The sequence below is a fragment of the Erigeron canadensis genome, chromosome 6 (assembly GCF_010389155.1).
Source record: "Erigeron canadensis isolate Cc75 chromosome 6, C_canadensis_v1, whole genome shotgun sequence".
Lineage (NCBI taxonomy): Eukaryota > Viridiplantae > Streptophyta > Magnoliopsida > Asterales > Asteraceae > Erigeron > Erigeron canadensis.
In genome coordinates, this window is record NC_057766.1 from 30339780 (window position 1) to 30358209 (window position 18430).

Genomic DNA, 18430 nt, shown 5'->3' on the forward strand with positions numbered 1-18430 from the left:
TTTCCCACGCACTCTATTTCCCATAGATTTCCCACCAAAATTTATTTCAACAGCTTTCCCACGGATTTCTATTTCTAACAGATTTCCCACAAATGTTGCTCCCACAGATTTCCCACGGATTCTTCTCACGAATTTTCAACGAATATCTTCCTACAGATTTCCCATGGATTGTTTTCCCACGATTTTCCCACAGATATTAATTTTTTTTACCCATAAATTTCCCACGAATATTTTTTCTTTTTCCCACAAATTTCCCACGTATGTTATTTTTAATTAAAAATATATTTTCTATTTTTTATTCCATTTCTCTAATACACCTGAAAGTAAATCCGCAAAATCTAAATAAAAATCTAAATACACTAGTTCATCCACAAAAGTATTAATTTATATTTAAACTACTAAATTGCATAATAATCCACAACAATATCCACCAACAACGATACAATAACATTCGAAAGTTAAAAGTTTTGAAAACTATTCAAACTAAGGTAGTAAATCATGACATTTAGGACGGTGGAGTCATATTGGGTATAAACTTCATCATAGCGGCGATGGTAGCTTTCATTTCTTCCGTTTCCGCTTTGTTCTTTGCTTTCAAATCCTCTAGCTCCTTTCTTTGAGTTTCTTCACGTTTTTTCATCTCTTCAATCTCCTTTTGTTGTAACTCATGTTTTGCTTGCATCTCTTCCATAGTTTCGATCAACCCTTTTACCTATTTATATCAATTATCATCATAACCTTAGAAATGACACATAATAAATTGATATGTCATATTTATTTGACATTGCAAACTAGTGCTGCTCGCAACTCAATTAATATTATAACCAGGTAATACTATGTCTACTAACCATCTGCTCGTGTGATGCAAAGAAAGAAGATTAAAACACTTTATAGTATCATTACTTGGTTTATTTGGTTCCATGAACAAAACTGGACAAACTTACAAAAGTAACAGTGGTTCACTAAAAATTACATTGCAAGCAATTTTCGTTTCTTTGATCTTTTTCTTTATCTGCGGCCTCACCGCAGCACAAAGACTATCTATTTTATTTTATATTTTTCAATTTGCTAGTATACTCCACAAACTCAAAAGCACAACAAATAGATAGTTTAGCTTTTCACTATTTTGACTGCAGGCAATAAAAACAACAATGACATTATCTCCATCTTATAGCATAATATCTTGACATGAAGTTCTCAATTAATACATACACTACATTTCAATATTAGCCGTAGATCAGAACAGATTCACTTGACCAATTAATTACTAATTTAAAAACAAGTTGTAGTCGTACTAATCTGATTTTAGTGATCAGATGATTAATGATCAAATAAACTATATATTTAAACTTAAAAAATAAAAAAAGCTAATTAAACACTAAATGATGATGGCAACTATGTACACATATGGTCATGCCAAGCCAATCAATTAACATGCCATGCTGTTATCTAATTATTTTATAATTTAAACTTTTTTTGATCTACATCAACTATTGTACTACAGCAACTATTCCATAATGAAAGTATCTGTCTTTCTTAACCAATTGTTCTACTGCAACTATATATAGTTTTTCATTTTAAATTTAAATCTATAGAACACGAGCTGGGCAATGTTCAATTAAAAACAACAAAGACTACAACTCACATCGCCTCCATCTACAACATATCGTTACGATCGATATTTTAAAGTTAAACTAACTATGACAGAGATGGCATACGCGAATACACGTATGTTCACAGCTCGACTCAAGAACGTTCATTACTTACGCGTGGGTCTATAATTAAAATCTAGAATCATATTTGTGTATTTACAGAAGAACAATTGCCTGCCACTTAATGCACTTCTAGCAAGTCATAATGAACATGAGCTAATTACACACAGAACAACCTCCTTAATCAATCAGGTGAATAATAAGTCCTACTGAGTGAAATAGGCTTAAAAGGGGCATGGGTCTAATACTAAACACCTTAATCAGTCGAAGAGGAATGAACAAACCTGCGGTCCTTGTGTAGCATATGAGCTACAAGTGCTGAGTGAAGATGGTGTACCCGTCAGGACGTAACAAGGATCTGTTGAATTACTTGACCCGTAGAATCTCCCTTTCTTTTTCCCGCCAGTGTACTCATCCCATATATCTTGATCAAAATCGGGGTAGTCATCTTCATTAGAGCCATGCTTCTCCTTTAACAATTTTGTAACCTTATCCTATTACATAAAGTGTCGAGAATATAAAGGATTTGTCTAGTTGTGAATTCAACACAAAAGGATGTTAAGCACTATCAGAACTTACAGCAAATGCACGTGACTTATCATTAACATACTTCTGTGGTGACTTCAAGTCAAAAGGATCTGTCCCCTTCTTCACATGGTTGTATATAAAGGTTTCATGTGCTTTTGGCGGACGCTTCAATGCTGCTTCCTACAAATGTCAAAATCAAAAGTTATATAATAGTAATTGTCTCCCCGGGTAAAACAAAACTCAAGATATAAAAGTATATAATACCAATTTTCTTCTAGCCATAAGAAAGCCACCTGATCCTGTGGTATGACTTCCACCTGTTCGTTTCTCAGAGTTTGCGGTATTAACTGTCGATAAATTTTGCCACTCTGGCTTTTTCCAATGGCTAATAAGTAACAACCATAAAGACTGATTGATCCATTCCGGGTTATAGATACTAATGTCTGGATTTTCAATTCCAGGTTGTTCTGTTGCTGCCATACTTGATGCCTTATCACGAGCGGTTCTCAACATTTCTCTTAGCCTCCCTCCACAAGTCTTATAAAATACATTTTTCACTGAAGTGTCACTTATACCATCCTAACGAACATCTTTCTGTAATTATTGCAAATGAGTAAGTCATAAGTAGTATGAACAGACTATAAAACAGAACGATAACTAAAGCTATAACTCTTGACATATGTTCAGATAGAAACCGGTATTGTACATTTTAGATCCAAAATATAGAAATATAAATCTAATGTAACAGACTACATACTACAGACTACAGATTCTACTTGTTACAACTTATGTGTATTATATACATACATGCCCAAACAAGATAGTGGCGGCCAGCCAGCCATCGAGTATGTAAGATATAATGGCTGGAGATTTAGATACTGAAATCTTTAAAATTGAATAGTTTGTATGTATATATATACTAGAAAGCAGCCATCAGCCAGTACCTTGTTTATGTATCAGTATATAGTATGCAATAACCATTAAATTATAGACAATTAAATTATAGATAAGAACCTTAAATTGGTCAAACATTTGGCCTCTGTGAACTCTTGGAATACTTGTCCAATTCGGCCAAGCTCCACGATACATGTTCTTTATAATCTCGGTGACTGCATTACTAGCTGCCTTATCATCAAAGCTACACAAAACAATGTAAAACCATTAAAATTAAAATTCATGTTTTTTTAAAAAATAGAATAGAATACTCAAATGTATATATATATATACACATACGATTCCAAATTAGGAGTAAAATTAACCAATTTCTTGGTTAAAGATTTTGAAGCGGATTCAGAGACGGGAGTAAGTGATATGTGTGAGATCTCCACGTCATCAGAGGTAGGAGTACTATCAAACGCTTCCTGATTCTCCGGAATCAAAGAATCATCAAAGTCATCAGAACGTAAGTTCACGAAACTACCACCTGATCCACTACCACCGTCCCCGTGACTACCACCAGATTTGATGACTCTACCTCTACCTCCGATGTTGCCTCTACCTCCGATGCTATCTATACAAAGTACTTACGACATATGTTATCTATACAATCATATAACATAATCAATTAATCAGTACAGTAATACAGTGAAGTACATCACACATATAAAGCAAACCATACAGTAATAAAGATACAGACCTGCCTTTTATCCCCTTGTCTTTTTTTTTTTATGCCTCGTGACAAATATAACAATCCCATAGATTCAGATACAATCAAGATAAAATATGAAAAGTCAATCTTATTGTGTTCTTTTTTGTAGAATAATATGGAAAGATGAGCTCGAACAATCATAACAGAAAGCTGTGATTTTTTAAGAAAAGGTAAGTGTTTATTTTGTGTGTCGTTAAAAGGAAACTTTATAATTTTGACCCATAAGGTGCAGGGAGTTAACTATGGGTAAGAACAGCCATATCAACCCCATATATATATATATATATATATATATATATATATAGGTTGTGTTTGACTTTTACCTGATGAAAAAAGGAAATAATGAATTTGTAAAAAAAAAAAAAAAGGTTTTAATTAGACGGATGAAAGAGATGATAACCATAAGCTACTGAAGAATGAGAACAAAAATTAGGGTTACCTGAGATGCGAGATGTGTATGTAGGTGGTGTCGAGATGTCGAGCTGTATGTGACAGTGTGCTGCCGAGATGTCGAGATTTCTTGTGGGTGTGTTGGATTGGAACTTTGGAAGGGACGATGTGGTGGTGGTTGTTTTTGTTTAACTCTGTATTACATTACGGTGGTTGGTTTGGTAATAGATAGGGTTGGGACTTGGGAGAAATCTTTTAAGTAGCGGGAGATTGAAATTTTTGTCAATTATTTGGAGGGATTTCTTATAAACTTTGTGATTATATTGTGATTTATGTTAAAAATATATCTTATATCATCATAAAATTAACTAATTGATATTTATGTCTTCTGTGTATTAAAATATTTCACGTAAGTGTGTATAATTTTATTAAAATCTTACTTTGGCCATTTATTTAGTTTATTCATTCACTTTGCCTATTAGTTTGAGTTTTAAAATTGAAATATAATAATTTTTTTTAGTAAAATTATCAAAGCATTGTTCGACTTTTGAAGTTTATAAATCTATGTATTTTTATAAAATAAGTTTAATTGAATGGATGGATTGTATTAGATCTAGCACACTATGTCATATCGTGTTTTAAAAGTTAGACATGGCGTGATTAGTATAAACATTATTAAAGGTGAAAAGACTTTTTCTTTTTACCTATACCATAGATGGGTTGTAAAAACTGGATTTCAATTTATTCAGGTCGTAACCCAACCAAGTTAATACTCTAAGGTCTTTTTCAAGGTAGTTTGTTTGGGTATGCATAAATTCAGTTTCGCATGCCAAATTAAAAATGGAAACCGTTATCATATTTGAAACCAGACCATATAAGCAACCGTTATCATATTAGACATATATACATACTTGGCATGTTAGCCCCAAACTAATGATTGAGAAACATATTGGGTTTATTTGGCCCATATAAGATAACAAGCGAGGTTTAAAGCCCAACAGGGCCATTTAAGTGAAAGACAAACATATACGATCCACTTGGCCTAATTATACAAATGATGAATCTATTTTAGCCCAATAGGCCCGAATGATTAGACATATATACATACTTGACATGTTAGGGCAAACGAATGATTGAGAAACATGTTAGGCTTATTAGGCCCACATGAGATAACAAGCGAGGTTAAAGCCCAACGGGCCCATTTAAGTGAAAAACAAACGTATACGATCCATTTGGCCTAATTATACAAATGATGAATCTATTTTAGCCCAATAGGCCCAAATGATTAGACATATATACATACTTGACATGTTAGGCCAAACGAATGATTGAGAAACATATTGGGCTATTAGGCCCACATGAGATAACAAGCCAAGTTTAAAGCCCAACGGGCCCATTTAAATGAAAGACAAACATATACGATCCATTTGGCATAATTATACAAATGATTAGACATATATACATACTTGACATGTTAGGCCCAAACGAATGATTGAGAAACATACTAGCTTTATTAAGTCCACATGAGTTAACAAGCGAATAAAAGACAAACACATATGACCTGTTTGGCCCATTTATACATTTTATGATAATATTTTGGCCCAATAGCCCAACTAATAAAACATATAGACATATTTGGCCCGTTAGGCCCAACAATAGATTGAGAAACATATTGGGTCTATTAGGCCTACATGAGACAATAAGCAAGGTTGAAAGCTCAATTAGCCTATTTGATATAAAGTGTCATATAATGCTTAATATAATGTTATCTGGATATAAAGTGTTCAATAAACTTATTATATTACAACTTATATAACAAGTGTTCCATTATATAACAGTATAATATGACCCTTCCAAATAAGTGTCTTATAAGCTAACTTTAATAAAACTTACATATCAAGTGTTATAGTAGATAATATACTTACATACAATGTACATCCATTTATTTATATAGTATATATACTAAACAAAATGATAAAATATTTTAATTTTTGACAAATTTTTCATAAATTAGCCTTAAAATATAGCAATCCGTGGGACATTTAGATAAAACCTTCGGATGGATTTTCCACTAATAAACGAAAACATTTTTTACAAAAAAACTCTTATGAATTTCTTTCGGATTATGAATATGTGGGTAATTTACGAGAAATGATTACCACAGATTTCCCACGGCTTCAATTCATTTGTGGGTAATCTGTGAGAAATATTTCCCACGATTTACCCATGGATATTTTCCAAGGGATTTACCATGGATTACCCACGAAATGGATCCATCCGAGTGTAATCTGTGGGAAGTGTTTCCCACGGATCTCCCACGGCTTAGATTTGTCTGTGGGTAATCTGTGGAAAATATGTCACACGTATTATCCACGGAATATACACAATATTTCCTATGGATTTTCCACAGATTTCTCACAGGTACATGTTTTGTGAGAAATCCGTGGGAAATTCTTCTTGATTTTCTTTAGATTTCTCACGGTTTTTCCACGGATATAATTTTGTGGGTATTCCGTGGGAAACCTGTGATAAAAAGATACAGATGTCTTGACTTTTTAATTTTAACCCCAAACCGTGGGTAATCCGTGGGAAATTTTCCCACGGATTTTTCATCGTGAGAAAATCCGTAGGTATATCCAAATTTTTTAGTAGTGTATATGGCTTGTCATGTATGGGAATAAATGTGGCACACAGCCGCACTATTTGTAAAACGTTTTAATGTTCTTGGAATATAGTTGAGCGGGGTAAACCCTTACCCCAAAAAAAAACTTCCCACATTGTAAAATAATTATAATAATAATAATAAAAACGCATACGTAAAGCTGATCAGAATATCAAATAGGCAAATATATAGTAGGCTCTCAATGATCGAGGAGAAAAAATGAAAGTAACTCACTTTTGTAGATCTCATCTTGCTTGTGTTTCTCAAGGAAGAACCAGCTGCGCCTTTTTGTTCTCGATCTGAAGAAGTTGAACAAAATGATCGAGTCACAATCATATACATACATAGCTACGCTCAACCAATGATAAGTGTAAATAGAAATAGTGGAGAATACATGCATTAAAAGAGAAAACATGGCCGGTGAAGGTCCGAAGGACCTAGCTATAGTATACTCAATCTTTTCCATTAGCATGTAAAAACTCGAAACCAAGAGCATAAAGTCTTTAGCAGTTGGAACATGGTTTGTCCTTCCAAGTAATATTAGAACTTTTATCCGCGTGATGCGTGGTGCTCAATAGGTTCGGAAAAAGAATTAATATATAATAATACATTCTAGCTAGTGAATCAAATTCAATATTAAATTTCAGAAAATTCAGTTAGTACACATGTCAAGGGCAATGGTTTTAGATACGGGCATATAAAAATTGTTGACGAAAGACATTGAGTCACATATAGTATGAAATCTGTCACTAACAATCTATTTTGAGTGGTGACTTTTCATCACTATAGATTATTAGCTAGATACTTAAGTTTGGGTATAAAACCTCCCACATCTTAGAAATTTTAATTCATTAAATCAATATTTATCCATTATACAATAAATATTAAACAATTAGTATGTGAGAGGTTATACAAGTTGGCATATTGATAATATAAAAAAAACTAAGAATATGTATTTTATTGTACTTCCATATTTTAGAGGGAGTTGATACGTAACAATTATATATGCATATACATCCTTGGAGAATCCCATGTCTCTAACCAATAGACCATTCATATTCATCTGATTCTGGCTGAGGGGTTTCGAAATTTTTTTCTGTAGATAGGTCTAAGGAGAGAATAACTTTACAACCGTCTTGATAACTTTTCATAAACCAATGAAGGGCCCCGTCACATAAAGTGGCAGCCCTGGCAGTTCGCGGGATGAAGCTAGCTATAGTTTACTTGTCCAATGAGTCTCCAATCCGCGGAAGATCCATTCAAGGTGAACACGTGAAAACTCGTGGGCACGTCATACCTTTTATCTGCCGGCCTCTGGAAAGGCCCAATCATACATGACAATTCCAACTATAATCTTGTAATCATCTATGTATGGATCATACCCAAAACCGCCGGATACGTACGTGGTAGTCGCACTATCTTCACCTCTGCGGTCAAAGGATTGGTTACTAAAAGTCGTTTACCACGTTTCAGGCAAACAAGGCCGTTAGAAGAACCCACAATACTACAAGTATCGCGGTTATAAAAGATGTCTTCGAATAATCTGGTAAGCCTAACGACCCTTCTATGTCCTCCGTGGAAAAAGATCATCATTAATAATTTAACTGGATCGAGTTTAACAAAAGATTGACTTGAGATCAAAGAGTGCCACGACTTACACACCCTTTTGCATTCTATCAAATCTTTCACCTCGCTCGTACGAGTATCTGCTCCAACACATCTAACCCAAAACCTGCTATCGCCATTACCCACTAAACCCTCGAAACAAGTCAGCCCAAAGCAGCCTTTTTTTTTTCCCTTTTTTGTTTCGTTTATACATACTGAGCCCTCCATCACAGGCCCAAACACTCACTTTTATTTTAGTCCATTTCATTAATGATCTATACTAATTATATCTATCTATATATTATAATAGGACTAGAAACTTTGGATGAATATTAACCGTATACGTGACGAGTTATTATTCGTCCACCTCACATCTTGAACTACTAATCGAATTTTACCACATTGTATTTCGTTTCGGTTTTCAAACACGGGTTTCTTATTAGTTTTTTTCCTACTTTTTGCCTTTTGGGTTTTCAACCAATATGTTGCAACTTTTTCATCGTCATATCCCGCATCATTATGCATCATGTATCGTTATGTACCACTATTTAGTTTTTCTCAAACTTTTCTCCTTTGTTGTTTTTAACTAATATTTTGAAAATTGTTATTCAAATTTTTTTTTTCAATTTTGATTTTTCGTATACTGCACCTATAATATATATATATAATCGTGTTACTGTCCTAATCTTAGCCAGCTGGCGAGTCGCCCGACTACGCAATTTAACAATTCACAACTATTTGTCAAAGTTTTTAGTTATTATAAACTTTGTAAAAACGTTTGTAGTTTTGACTTTGGGCAAATATGTATTTCATATATCAAAGCTTTTAGTTAATATATATAATGTAGTCATGCAGATCATGAATAACAAACTTAATTACAATAAGTGAAACTCTTCAATGCATAAAAAAAACCTAATGTGGTTTTACCTTTAATGAATATTAATTAGACGGTTGAAAGTTCGACGATATTACACTAAAATAATGCAACTGCTTCACGAGATAGTTGAATCCCCTCAGCGCGGGAAATAAATTTACTAGTTATTAAAAAAACATTCCCTTTTTGTAACACCCCGCCTTACCACAATACAATATTGTCCGCTTTGCCTGCAGGTTCACGAATTTGTGTCTGGTTGCTCGAGCAAACTTCCCATAAGGGTCACCCATATGGCATTGCTGCCGCCCCGAGTACGCTTAAGTGTGAAGTTCTCTTCTCATGCACAACCAATACGCCCAAAACGTGTTGTGTTATGTTAGACCATTGATGTCATTTATGTCCAGGATCTCCTTTATATGTTAAGATGTATGCTTTCACCCCCCCTCAACACAACTCAACGTCCTCGTTGAGTTATGAAAGTACGCCATACACTCCTAACAATCCCAAGGGTTGCTCTGATACCACTTGTAACACCCAACTTTTTTTTCTTTTTACAAAAACATTTTATTAAATATCAAGTACATAAACGGATTTTACATTAAGAGTACCTGTCACCACACCCTAACAATCTTTAACTTCTTCTGTAGTAATCTGAAAAGATCGTGCCCAGGCTTAGAACCCCCCGTTCTCGTCTTTGCTTCTGCTTCTGCTTCTTTCTGTTGTGCCTTTCTATTATCTTCCTTCAACTTTGGGCAATCAGCCTTCAAACGTCATCCTTAAAACAGTAGTGACAAAGTTTATATAAGCTCGGGCAACTAGCTGCAAAATGCCCAGACTTACCACATTTATAACACAAGTTACTACCATATCTACATTCCCCTGTATGATGCCTATGACAATGCTGACAAGCAGGTATATCCCGCGCCACTTATCTGCTTTGTAACTGTGGTTGAAGTTTTTGTTGGGGCCTTTGCCCAACTTTTTGCTTTTTCACCTGTGTTTGCTCCATCTGGCGTTTACCTGCTGAGTCAACTACCCTTCGCTTTAACTCCTGCTCTTGGGATAAAGCCTTATTCATCATTTTAGGAATAGTATCATACAACAAAGGGTCAATAAATTCTCGTATTTCGGGCTTCATATAGCGAAGATAGTGATCCCGTAGTAAGGTAGGATTTGAAGTATACTCGGGACAAAAACGGGATTTATCATTAAAAGAACCTGTATACTCTGTGATAGACATTTCACCCTGTTCAATACCAAGAAATTCCATTTTCAGTCGATCAACTTCGGTTGCAGGAGCGAACTTTTCCAAGAACATCTCCCGAAAAGTGTTCCATGGAAATTTTGATGCTATTTGAACACCATGAGTACTCACCTATAGTTCCCACCACTCATGACCTCGCTCTATCATTTGATGAGCATCAAACATTACTTTTAACCTCTCAGGATATTCACATAACATAAATGTCTCCTCGATCTTATCAATCCATCTAACGCTAATCATCGGATCCATTTCCCCCTTGAATTTTGGAGGTTTAGAGCTAGTAGAATTTCTTAACTCTTAACGATCTTTCTCCTTACTCATTTCTCGATCCGCTTCCTGTAGCTCCGGACCCTTTTCAGTTGCTTTAACACCGGGATACTTCTGAACAAACTCATCTAACTTAGCATCCATTCTTCGCTCCATTTGTCCCAACAAAGTTGGAGCAAATAGTTCAAAGGCTTTCCCGATTTCTTCCCTAAGAAAGCCTTGATCAAACCCATAATATTCATCATTTGTAGTTTCGTGCTGACGAGGAGAATGCAAGGGTGATCCTCCCACTAACTCCCTATTAGGGCGAACCAGAAACTAAGCCGTGAGCCTGCGGGCAAAGCAGACAATATTGTGTTGTGGTAAGGCGGGGTGTTACACTTTTATTGAAACGAACATAAAAGGAGATGTTTAAAATGTCCTCTTTTATCCATATTATATAATAATATTTACACTTAGCACCCTTTAAAATATTTTCATATACATTTCTACTTAACATTAATAATTAATTTACATTATCAATTTTTTATCTTTTAAAATATATTCGTTAACTTTTTAAAACAATCACTTTTATATTAATTATATACATCGTTTGACGTTGACTCCACCACTAACAATCACCCCCACCATCACGATGTCGTCGTCACCACCACCGCCGCATTGCGTCCGTACGGTGCTATTATCTATATATCTATATCCATGGACTACGGTGCCTAAAAAACCGGTTTTTCAAAACGAGTTTGGGTTTTGGAAAAAACATCAGGTTGAAACCGGATTGGTTTTCATGTCACATAATCGGGTTGAAATCGGTTTAAATTCGGGTCGGTTTTGGTTTTTTGCCCAAAAATGGGATAAACCAAACAAAAAACAGTCAAATTTTGATCAAAAATTGGTTTTAAACAACTTTGCATTTGGTCAAAAACCGATTTTTGATCTCATTGACCAAAATCGGTTCGGTTTCGGGTTGGGACGATTTTTGGGTTTGGGCACGATCTTTAAATGAAAAAACACTTCAAAAATTCCATTTTGATGTTTTACATGACTATAAAACTGATAAATAGTGTAACCTTATAAGTTTTTAAAAAACATATTATGAACTTATTTAAACAAAGTCAAGTATCAAATTATAACTTCAAACTACAACATTATCAATTTGATAACTTTAAACTAAAATATTATCAAATTAATAACTTAAACTACTATATTATCCATTCAATAAATCAATGATGAGTTTGAGCAATGATTTGGAGTTTTTCTTAGTGGCTTTTAGGTCATAGGTTCGAATTCACATTCTGTCAACTTTGAGATATAAGTATACGAGAGTTTGACTCGGATATACGCAGGTTCAATTCTCAAGGGACATGATTTACCCTAATAATCGTCGCCTCGCTGTCAAATCGCACACGAAATTTCAAGCGAAATTAAAAAATTCTCTTCAATACAAAACATGAGTACATGACATCTTCACATTGCAATGTCCAAAGTCGTTGGAATATTACACTTGCCCTTTAAATTAAGTTTTTTTTTTATAAAAGATAAGAATTTGGCCTTTAAAATACCGGTTACAAAATGCACCCGACTGTAACCGACCGACCCACCGAAGTTTAACTTCCTTCAAACTGTTCCTTCCATCGTCGTTGATCGTCTGACACTCAATGCACCTTCTCCTTTCCCTTTTAAACCCCTTCATTATCAACATCTGCTAGTATCTTCATAACCCACAAATTTACCCCCCCTAACCGTAAAAGTTAAACAGTAAACTTAAAATTACCCCCTTTTTTGTTTTCCTTTCACATAAAACCCTAACTTTTCACTCTATATATACATATAAAAAAAAATCAATGGATGGTCCTCCTAGCTCCCCTGATTTTGATAGAACTGATATTTCTCCAATGGTATTAATTCCCCCTTTTACATTTTTTATTTAATTACTATTTATTTTGTAATTCACATTATTTGTGTTTTTTCTGCTCTGTTTTTAAAATGCATACATTATTTTGCTTTCCTTTTTTTTTTTTATAATATTTTAAATTATGGCTTATATTTGTCTATTAATTGTGTTAATTAGTTAATTTTATTCGATTTTTAAATGTGAAATTAGTCTTAAAAAATATAGAATTTGGTGTAATGGTGTATTGTTTTATATTTTTTTAATTAATCGGAATTAATTATGGACCATTTTGATAGTCTTAGGGAATGTATGTATATATTGTGTAGTGTAACCTAGGCTAAAAATGTTGTGCGCTTACGTGTTTTTAAAGATCAGGTGGCAAATAGATTTCGAAAGTACTGCGTATTATCACGAAATAGGCCTCGTATAAGAAAAGTTCTATATATACATGAAAGGTGATTAATATTATGAATGTTGTTATAAGAATACAATGACATGGTTACAAGGCTTGCTACTTTAACTTCTCACATTCGAAAGGTTGATAGGTAAATATTACTCGTATCTTACAAGTCGGGAAAAAGTTTTCATTTTTCATTAGATAGTGTTATAGTGCAAGCATTATTTGAAGTAAATTGGCGATCAAATCTTTTCAATCACTTCTTTTTAGTAAATAGTTCTTGGTTGGCAGCAAGCATTATCGATCCTTTGATCCTTTTTGTGTGATGTTGTGGACCGTAGGTATAACCGCAACAACTTAGTATAGAAATATTATTATATGGTTATCACAATAAAAAAGATAGTTGGAAATAATGATGTCCTTTTTTGAGGCCCTAGTTCACTTTAGTTTTTTAAACTAACGGCATTTTTATACCCATGGTTAGAGTGATTTTTAGGCTCTCAATAAATTTAAGGCCCTAAAATGGCGTTGGCCATGTGCGGTTGTACATACTTCACTTGTTAGTGTTATTGCTTTCGAATCACTGATAAAGTAAGTAGCTTGTGGGAATTAGATATACTGTATTGTACCTTTGTTCTATATGCTATAGATAAATAGTGATGACGATTCAATGACTAGCAAGAGAAAAGAAGTAGTTAGTTATGAGCTTGAAGGGAGTAGGAGAAAGAAGAAGAAGAAAAACAAACAAGGTGGTACCCCCCGCCCTGCTTGCTCTTGGGTGCATTTTAGGTATGAAAAATGTATTATATACTGGGTGACTTTTCTTTCTTTTTCTTTCTAAAGGCTTCTTGATATATCAAGTATGAGTTATTTTCTAGCCGGGAGTTTATTAAAGAGTACAGTGCTTCCCATCCTGAATCCTCTGGTCTAAAAGCTGTAAGCGTTCTTTTAATGTCCTGGTTTTATCTAAAGAAACATTGTTTAATGAATGATTACAGGAGCTTATATTAATACTTATCATATTATAGGCAACAAAAGCAGCCTCGGATGCTTGGAAAGTGATGACCGCTCAACAGAAAGAGAAATACACTAAACGTGCTCGTGAAGTGTGGGATGATTACTTAAGTTCCACCCCTGCCCGTGAACCAAAACCAAAGAAACAGGTCATATATTCTTCCATAATACGACTGTTGACTAGCATTTTGCCAAGCTGCTTATCTTACAATCTTCACAATGCAGGCCAACCTAGTCACTAGATGCTCTCCAGGTCGTTTAGTGAATGTGATTAAACAATTCACACCCGACCAAAGAGAAGCAGTGAAGAGAATCGGTTTTGGTAGTCTCCTTGATCTTAAATGTAGGACTCTACGCCGTAGTTTGTGCCTTTGGTTATTAGAAAGGTTTAACACCATTAGGCGTAGCTTAGAGATTTGTGGTTCCCGCATTCCTTTATCTCCTCGTGATGTGGAACTTGTAATGGGGTTGCCAGCTAGCGGGAAAGACGTGGTAAATTCTGGGCCAGATGAATTGGTAGCAGATTTAAGACGAAAGTACAATGCTTCAAATCGGGGAATATCTGTGCGTTTTTTAGAGGAGAAATTGGGAGAACCAGAATCAGGAGATGAGTTTAAAAGAGCGTTTCTTCTTTATGTTTTAGGAACTCTTTTGTGTCCTACAGCAAGGCTAGACGTTAGCCCTTCCTTTCTCCATTTTTTGACTGATATGGAATCCGTTCACGAGTACAACTGGGCAAAATTCTTGCTTGATAAGTTAGTTAGGGAGGTATCGCGTTTTCGCCAAGGAAAACAACGTGCAGTGGGTGGTTGTCTTTTGTTTCTCCAGGTGAATGAGATCATTAATTTTTTGTATGTTGTAGACGTGGCGAGTTTTAACTTCTAAATTATCTTATTAAAATTTAGAATTTTCATGAAATTAATATAGATTTCTAATTATATCAGACATGAATACGATTTGAGCTGTTATCTGAACCTCCAGACCCTCATTTTTTACACCGCTGGTATATTGTTCTACATTTTTGTGATAATCAAAGATTCAATTTTGGGCTGTTAACATTGGCAGCTGTTTTATTATGAGAGTGTTGCTGTTGGAGGACCTTGTGAGCTTGGCCCTGTCGTTGTTCCATGTTTATCTTCATGGACAGAGGAAAACATTTCTGAAAGAGAAAAACAAGAGAAAGAGCTCGGTGGTTATGGATCTGGAGAGGTAAATTACTTCCAGATTAGGAATAAATGAATTTTTCTTGCAGGTTCTGCTAATTTATGATGTTTTGCAGGTGATTTGCAAGGAGAGAGGTCTTGGGTTGAGTTTATTAGCTCAGAAGGCTGATGTTGATGTACTCCCACTGAGAGAGATGGTTCTTAGAACTGATCGTAGTATTCTTGCTGCACACGAAGAAAATCTGGTACTTATCTGATCCTTCACTTATAAGTGGGTCGATTCAGTCTATTTTTCGCTTAATTAAGAACGCGGAAGTCTCTCTGTCTGACTGTCTCTCTCTTTATCCCCCTCCTCCCAACAAACACGCACACATTAATAAAACCTCCCGTAAAGTTTGTAAAGAATTTAGATAGTACTGAAGATTTTAATTATTGCTATCATATTTGACATGCATAGTTATTTATGTATATGTACAAATCTTGGACAAGATATTAAATACCTGTTTTAAGTCAACCCAATCTAACGTGTACAAAATGATATTTTGATTTGTTATCCTATGTATTAAGCTGGTCCGTTTTACCGCCTCTAGTGTATTCATAAGAAACAACTAAGAAGTTTTGTTAATAGTTTTAGTATATTTTTATTTATGCATCTCCAGATGGCTATGCATATTTTCGCACACACGATATATCCACATATACTGTTTAGGGAATAGTTGAGCTTTAGGATTCTTGCATTATGTCACTGTTTCTTGAGTGCGTAATCTCTTGTTGATTCAGGCACTCATGCCAATCACTTACAAAGACGAAAATACCCTATCAGCCAAGATTGAAGGTTATGGGTACAATAACACAATGGATTTCTCGAACATAAATAACCTTCATGATGGAATGACATATGATCAAAGTCAAAGTACATGCCCTCTTCCCAGCTGCAACTTCATAGGTCTTTTTGAACACCTATCTGATCACTTCACCAGAGAACACTGGGACTCAGGCTCTCGATTCCAATACAATTGCCCGTTTCCTGTCTCATTACGCATGGATGAAACCTTTCTTGTACTTCAAGCAGAAGAAGATGGGCTTCTTTTTCTACTCAATAAAGGGACTGAAAACATAGGCCACACCATCATGGTTACTTGTATCGGGACAAGATCATCTAATGAACGCTTTTTATATTATATCGATTCAGAAAGAGGAAGCGGCTCGTTACGATTGAAATCTACTGTGCATACTTTACCAGGCCCGGTTGATGGTTTCCCCCCTTCAGATTTTCTTTTGGTTCCCTTTGGGTATCTTAATTCATGTGGGGAGCTAATTTTGGAGGTTTGTATATGGAACTCATCAGATGTAGTTGGAGTAAGAACTTAAAGGCTTCCCAGATCATGATATTTTGGTTTTCTTGGATTAGGAAATGTATATACTAGGAGCATGTTGGTTTTTCTTTTGGTTATATTTATCATCTTTTTTGTGCTTTCATTTTGAAACTATGAAAGCATAAGATGATATAAATGGCTGAACATACCAAGGAAAAATTTCTGAATATAATTTTAAAGCTTGCAATCACTGGACTTAATTCTTATAGTTGGCTTTTTGTTAGAACCTTGTCAATAATAAAATAATGGTAGCGTACGGTAAGGTTATTTCTCACTGCTTTGTCTGTTCGTGATATATTTGTAATACATTTATGTTTGTTTACCCGTTAATGATTTCAAACCCAGGTGAATTGCATATGAATTCATGGAAACAGCTTGTGTTATTAATATGCCAAACATGCTTGTTTACTATTCTTAATTTGTTTATGTATAGTCAATTTTTATTCAAAATAGCTTGTAGCAGGGGGATACAAAGATGGTATGATGCTCTTTATGAACATGCAAAGAGATGAGGAAGAGGGAAATTGGGGCTGGAAGCCTGATGTAGTGCCATAGTGGTCCTCTAATTGAGCCAAACGTCGAGAATAAAATCATGAGCGAGTCTGTCCATCCTCCAGGCTTTCTCCACTACCCAAGTTTTCCATAGGCATCACATAAGCAAACAAAATCGGGTATAAAAGATAGATTCTGTCAATGGAATCTATGAGCTTATCACTTTCCACAACACCTTTAGTCCCCCCCACAATAATATTCGTTGCGGCTTCAAGGGTTACGTATTTGATTATCTAATTGCAATCCCGCCCAGTGATATGTAACAGGTAAATGCATGAGGTTTTTCCAATAAGGTTATCCAATAATGGTTTGTTCTATGATTCATATACGTGAGGCATAATATCCATATGACTGTTATTTGAATTCTTTCCATGATCATCCCCAAGGATGTTTTACCTAGAGACAGATGTTCGAACCTGAAACCTCTTGTAATAATACTAGGATGCATTGTCAGACAATGATTGTCTCATGGTTTGCATGGTGATACGTATCCTTAGTTTTACATCTTAATAAGCTCTGTACTACTACAGCTGAGCTTTCGGGTTCCTTGCAAGATTTTTTTCTAAAGGTAACTTTGCTATTTATATGGGGTAATTTGCTTTTACCAAATAGTTATGGGTACTAAATGAAGTTAACATCATCAAATAAAAACTTTCATGCAAAGAAAGGAATACAATAAAGTGATGATAGTAATAGTATCACATTTTCATACCAGCATCTTTTTTAAGGCAACTAGATAAACTTTGAATGTGGCTGTGTTTCATAACTAAAAGAGTAGAGCACTATAATGAACAAAGAATGCACATAAAAAGAAATAAAGGAGGATCCAAAAGTTATAGTAAAAAAGTAGGATGTCTAAAGGGGCTATTTGTAAAAAAGTAATTGTTTGGTATTATTTGCATTAAGTGATCAAGTCAATGATATGAGCATTCTAACGGGAGAAGTGATATTTTTACAATATAATTTAATCATTTATAACAAATATATAAATTTTTATGTATAGAATACAACTGCATGATGCAGGTATTACTGTAGATGATTAAAATGTGTTGTAAGAATATCATTTCCCTTCTAATGGTGGATTAGT

The 18430-nt window shown here is 34.6% G+C and overlaps 2 protein-coding genes across 4 annotated transcripts; one reads left to right on the forward strand and one right to left on the reverse strand.

Moving 5' to 3' along the window:
- Positions 1-367: 367 nt before the first annotated feature.
- Positions 368-4504, reverse strand: LOC122603749. 2 transcript variants are annotated; one of them, XM_043776540.1, is made up of 7 exons: positions 4328-4504; positions 3474-3750; positions 3255-3378; positions 2505-2834; positions 2292-2420; positions 1997-2206; positions 368-712 (listed from the first exon to the last, which is right to left on the reverse strand). In XM_043776540.1, the coding sequence occupies exons 4-7, from the start codon at positions 2751-2753 to the stop codon at positions 506-508; spliced, it is 795 nt and encodes a 264-aa protein (XP_043632475.1). In that variant the 5' UTR covers positions 2754-2834; positions 3255-3378; positions 3474-3750; positions 4328-4504; the 3' UTR covers positions 368-505. The 2 variants fall into 2 exon arrangements, with proteins under 2 accessions (XP_043632475.1, XP_043632476.1); XM_043776541.1 differs by having other exon boundaries at positions 3474-3779.
- An 8009-nt stretch (positions 4505-12513) lies between these two features.
- On the forward strand, positions 12514-16981 carry LOC122603924. Of its 2 annotated transcripts, XM_043776779.1 has the most exons (8): positions 12514-12845; positions 13888-14027; positions 14117-14174; positions 14267-14401; positions 14478-15080; positions 15318-15461; positions 15532-15660; positions 16196-16981. In XM_043776779.1, the coding sequence occupies exons 1-8, from the start codon at positions 12792-12794 to the stop codon at positions 16784-16786; spliced, it is 1854 nt and encodes a 617-aa protein (XP_043632714.1). In that variant the 5' UTR covers positions 12514-12791; the 3' UTR covers positions 16787-16981. The 2 variants fall into 2 exon arrangements, with proteins under 2 accessions (XP_043632714.1, XP_043632715.1); XM_043776780.1 differs by lacking the exon at positions 12514-12845 and having other exon boundaries at positions 13895-13987; positions 14082-14174.
- The last annotated feature ends 1449 nt before the right edge of the window (positions 16982-18430 follow it).

What these genes read in the sequence shown, in the direction of transcription:
- LOC122603749 (XM_043776540.1), bottom strand. Translation starts at nt 2,753, where the DNA reads ATGTTGAGAACCGCTCGTGATAAGGCATCAAGTATGGCAGCAACAGAA. An exon ending in TTATGGCTAGAAGAAAATTG is followed by an intron (nt 2,421 to 2,504) that starts GTATTATATACT and finishes TGACATTTGTAG; the next exon opens with GAAGCAGCATTGAAGCGTCC. An exon ending in ATGCTACACAAGGACCGCAG is followed by an intron (nt 713 to 1,996) that starts GTTTGTTCATTC and finishes TGATATAAATAG; the next exon opens with GTAAAAGGGTTGATCGAAAC.
- LOC122603924 (XM_043776779.1), top strand. Translation starts at nt 12,792, where the DNA reads ATGGATGGTCCTCCTAGCTCCCCTGATTTTGATAGAACTGATATTTCT. An exon ending in AACCAAAACCAAAGAAACAG is followed by an intron (nt 14,402 to 14,477) that starts GTCATATATTCT and finishes TTCACAATGCAG; the next exon opens with GCCAACCTAGTCACTAGATG. An exon ending in CTGCACACGAAGAAAATCTG is followed by an intron (nt 15,661 to 16,195) that starts GTACTTATCTGA and finishes TTGTTGATTCAG; the next exon opens with GCACTCATGCCAATCACTTA.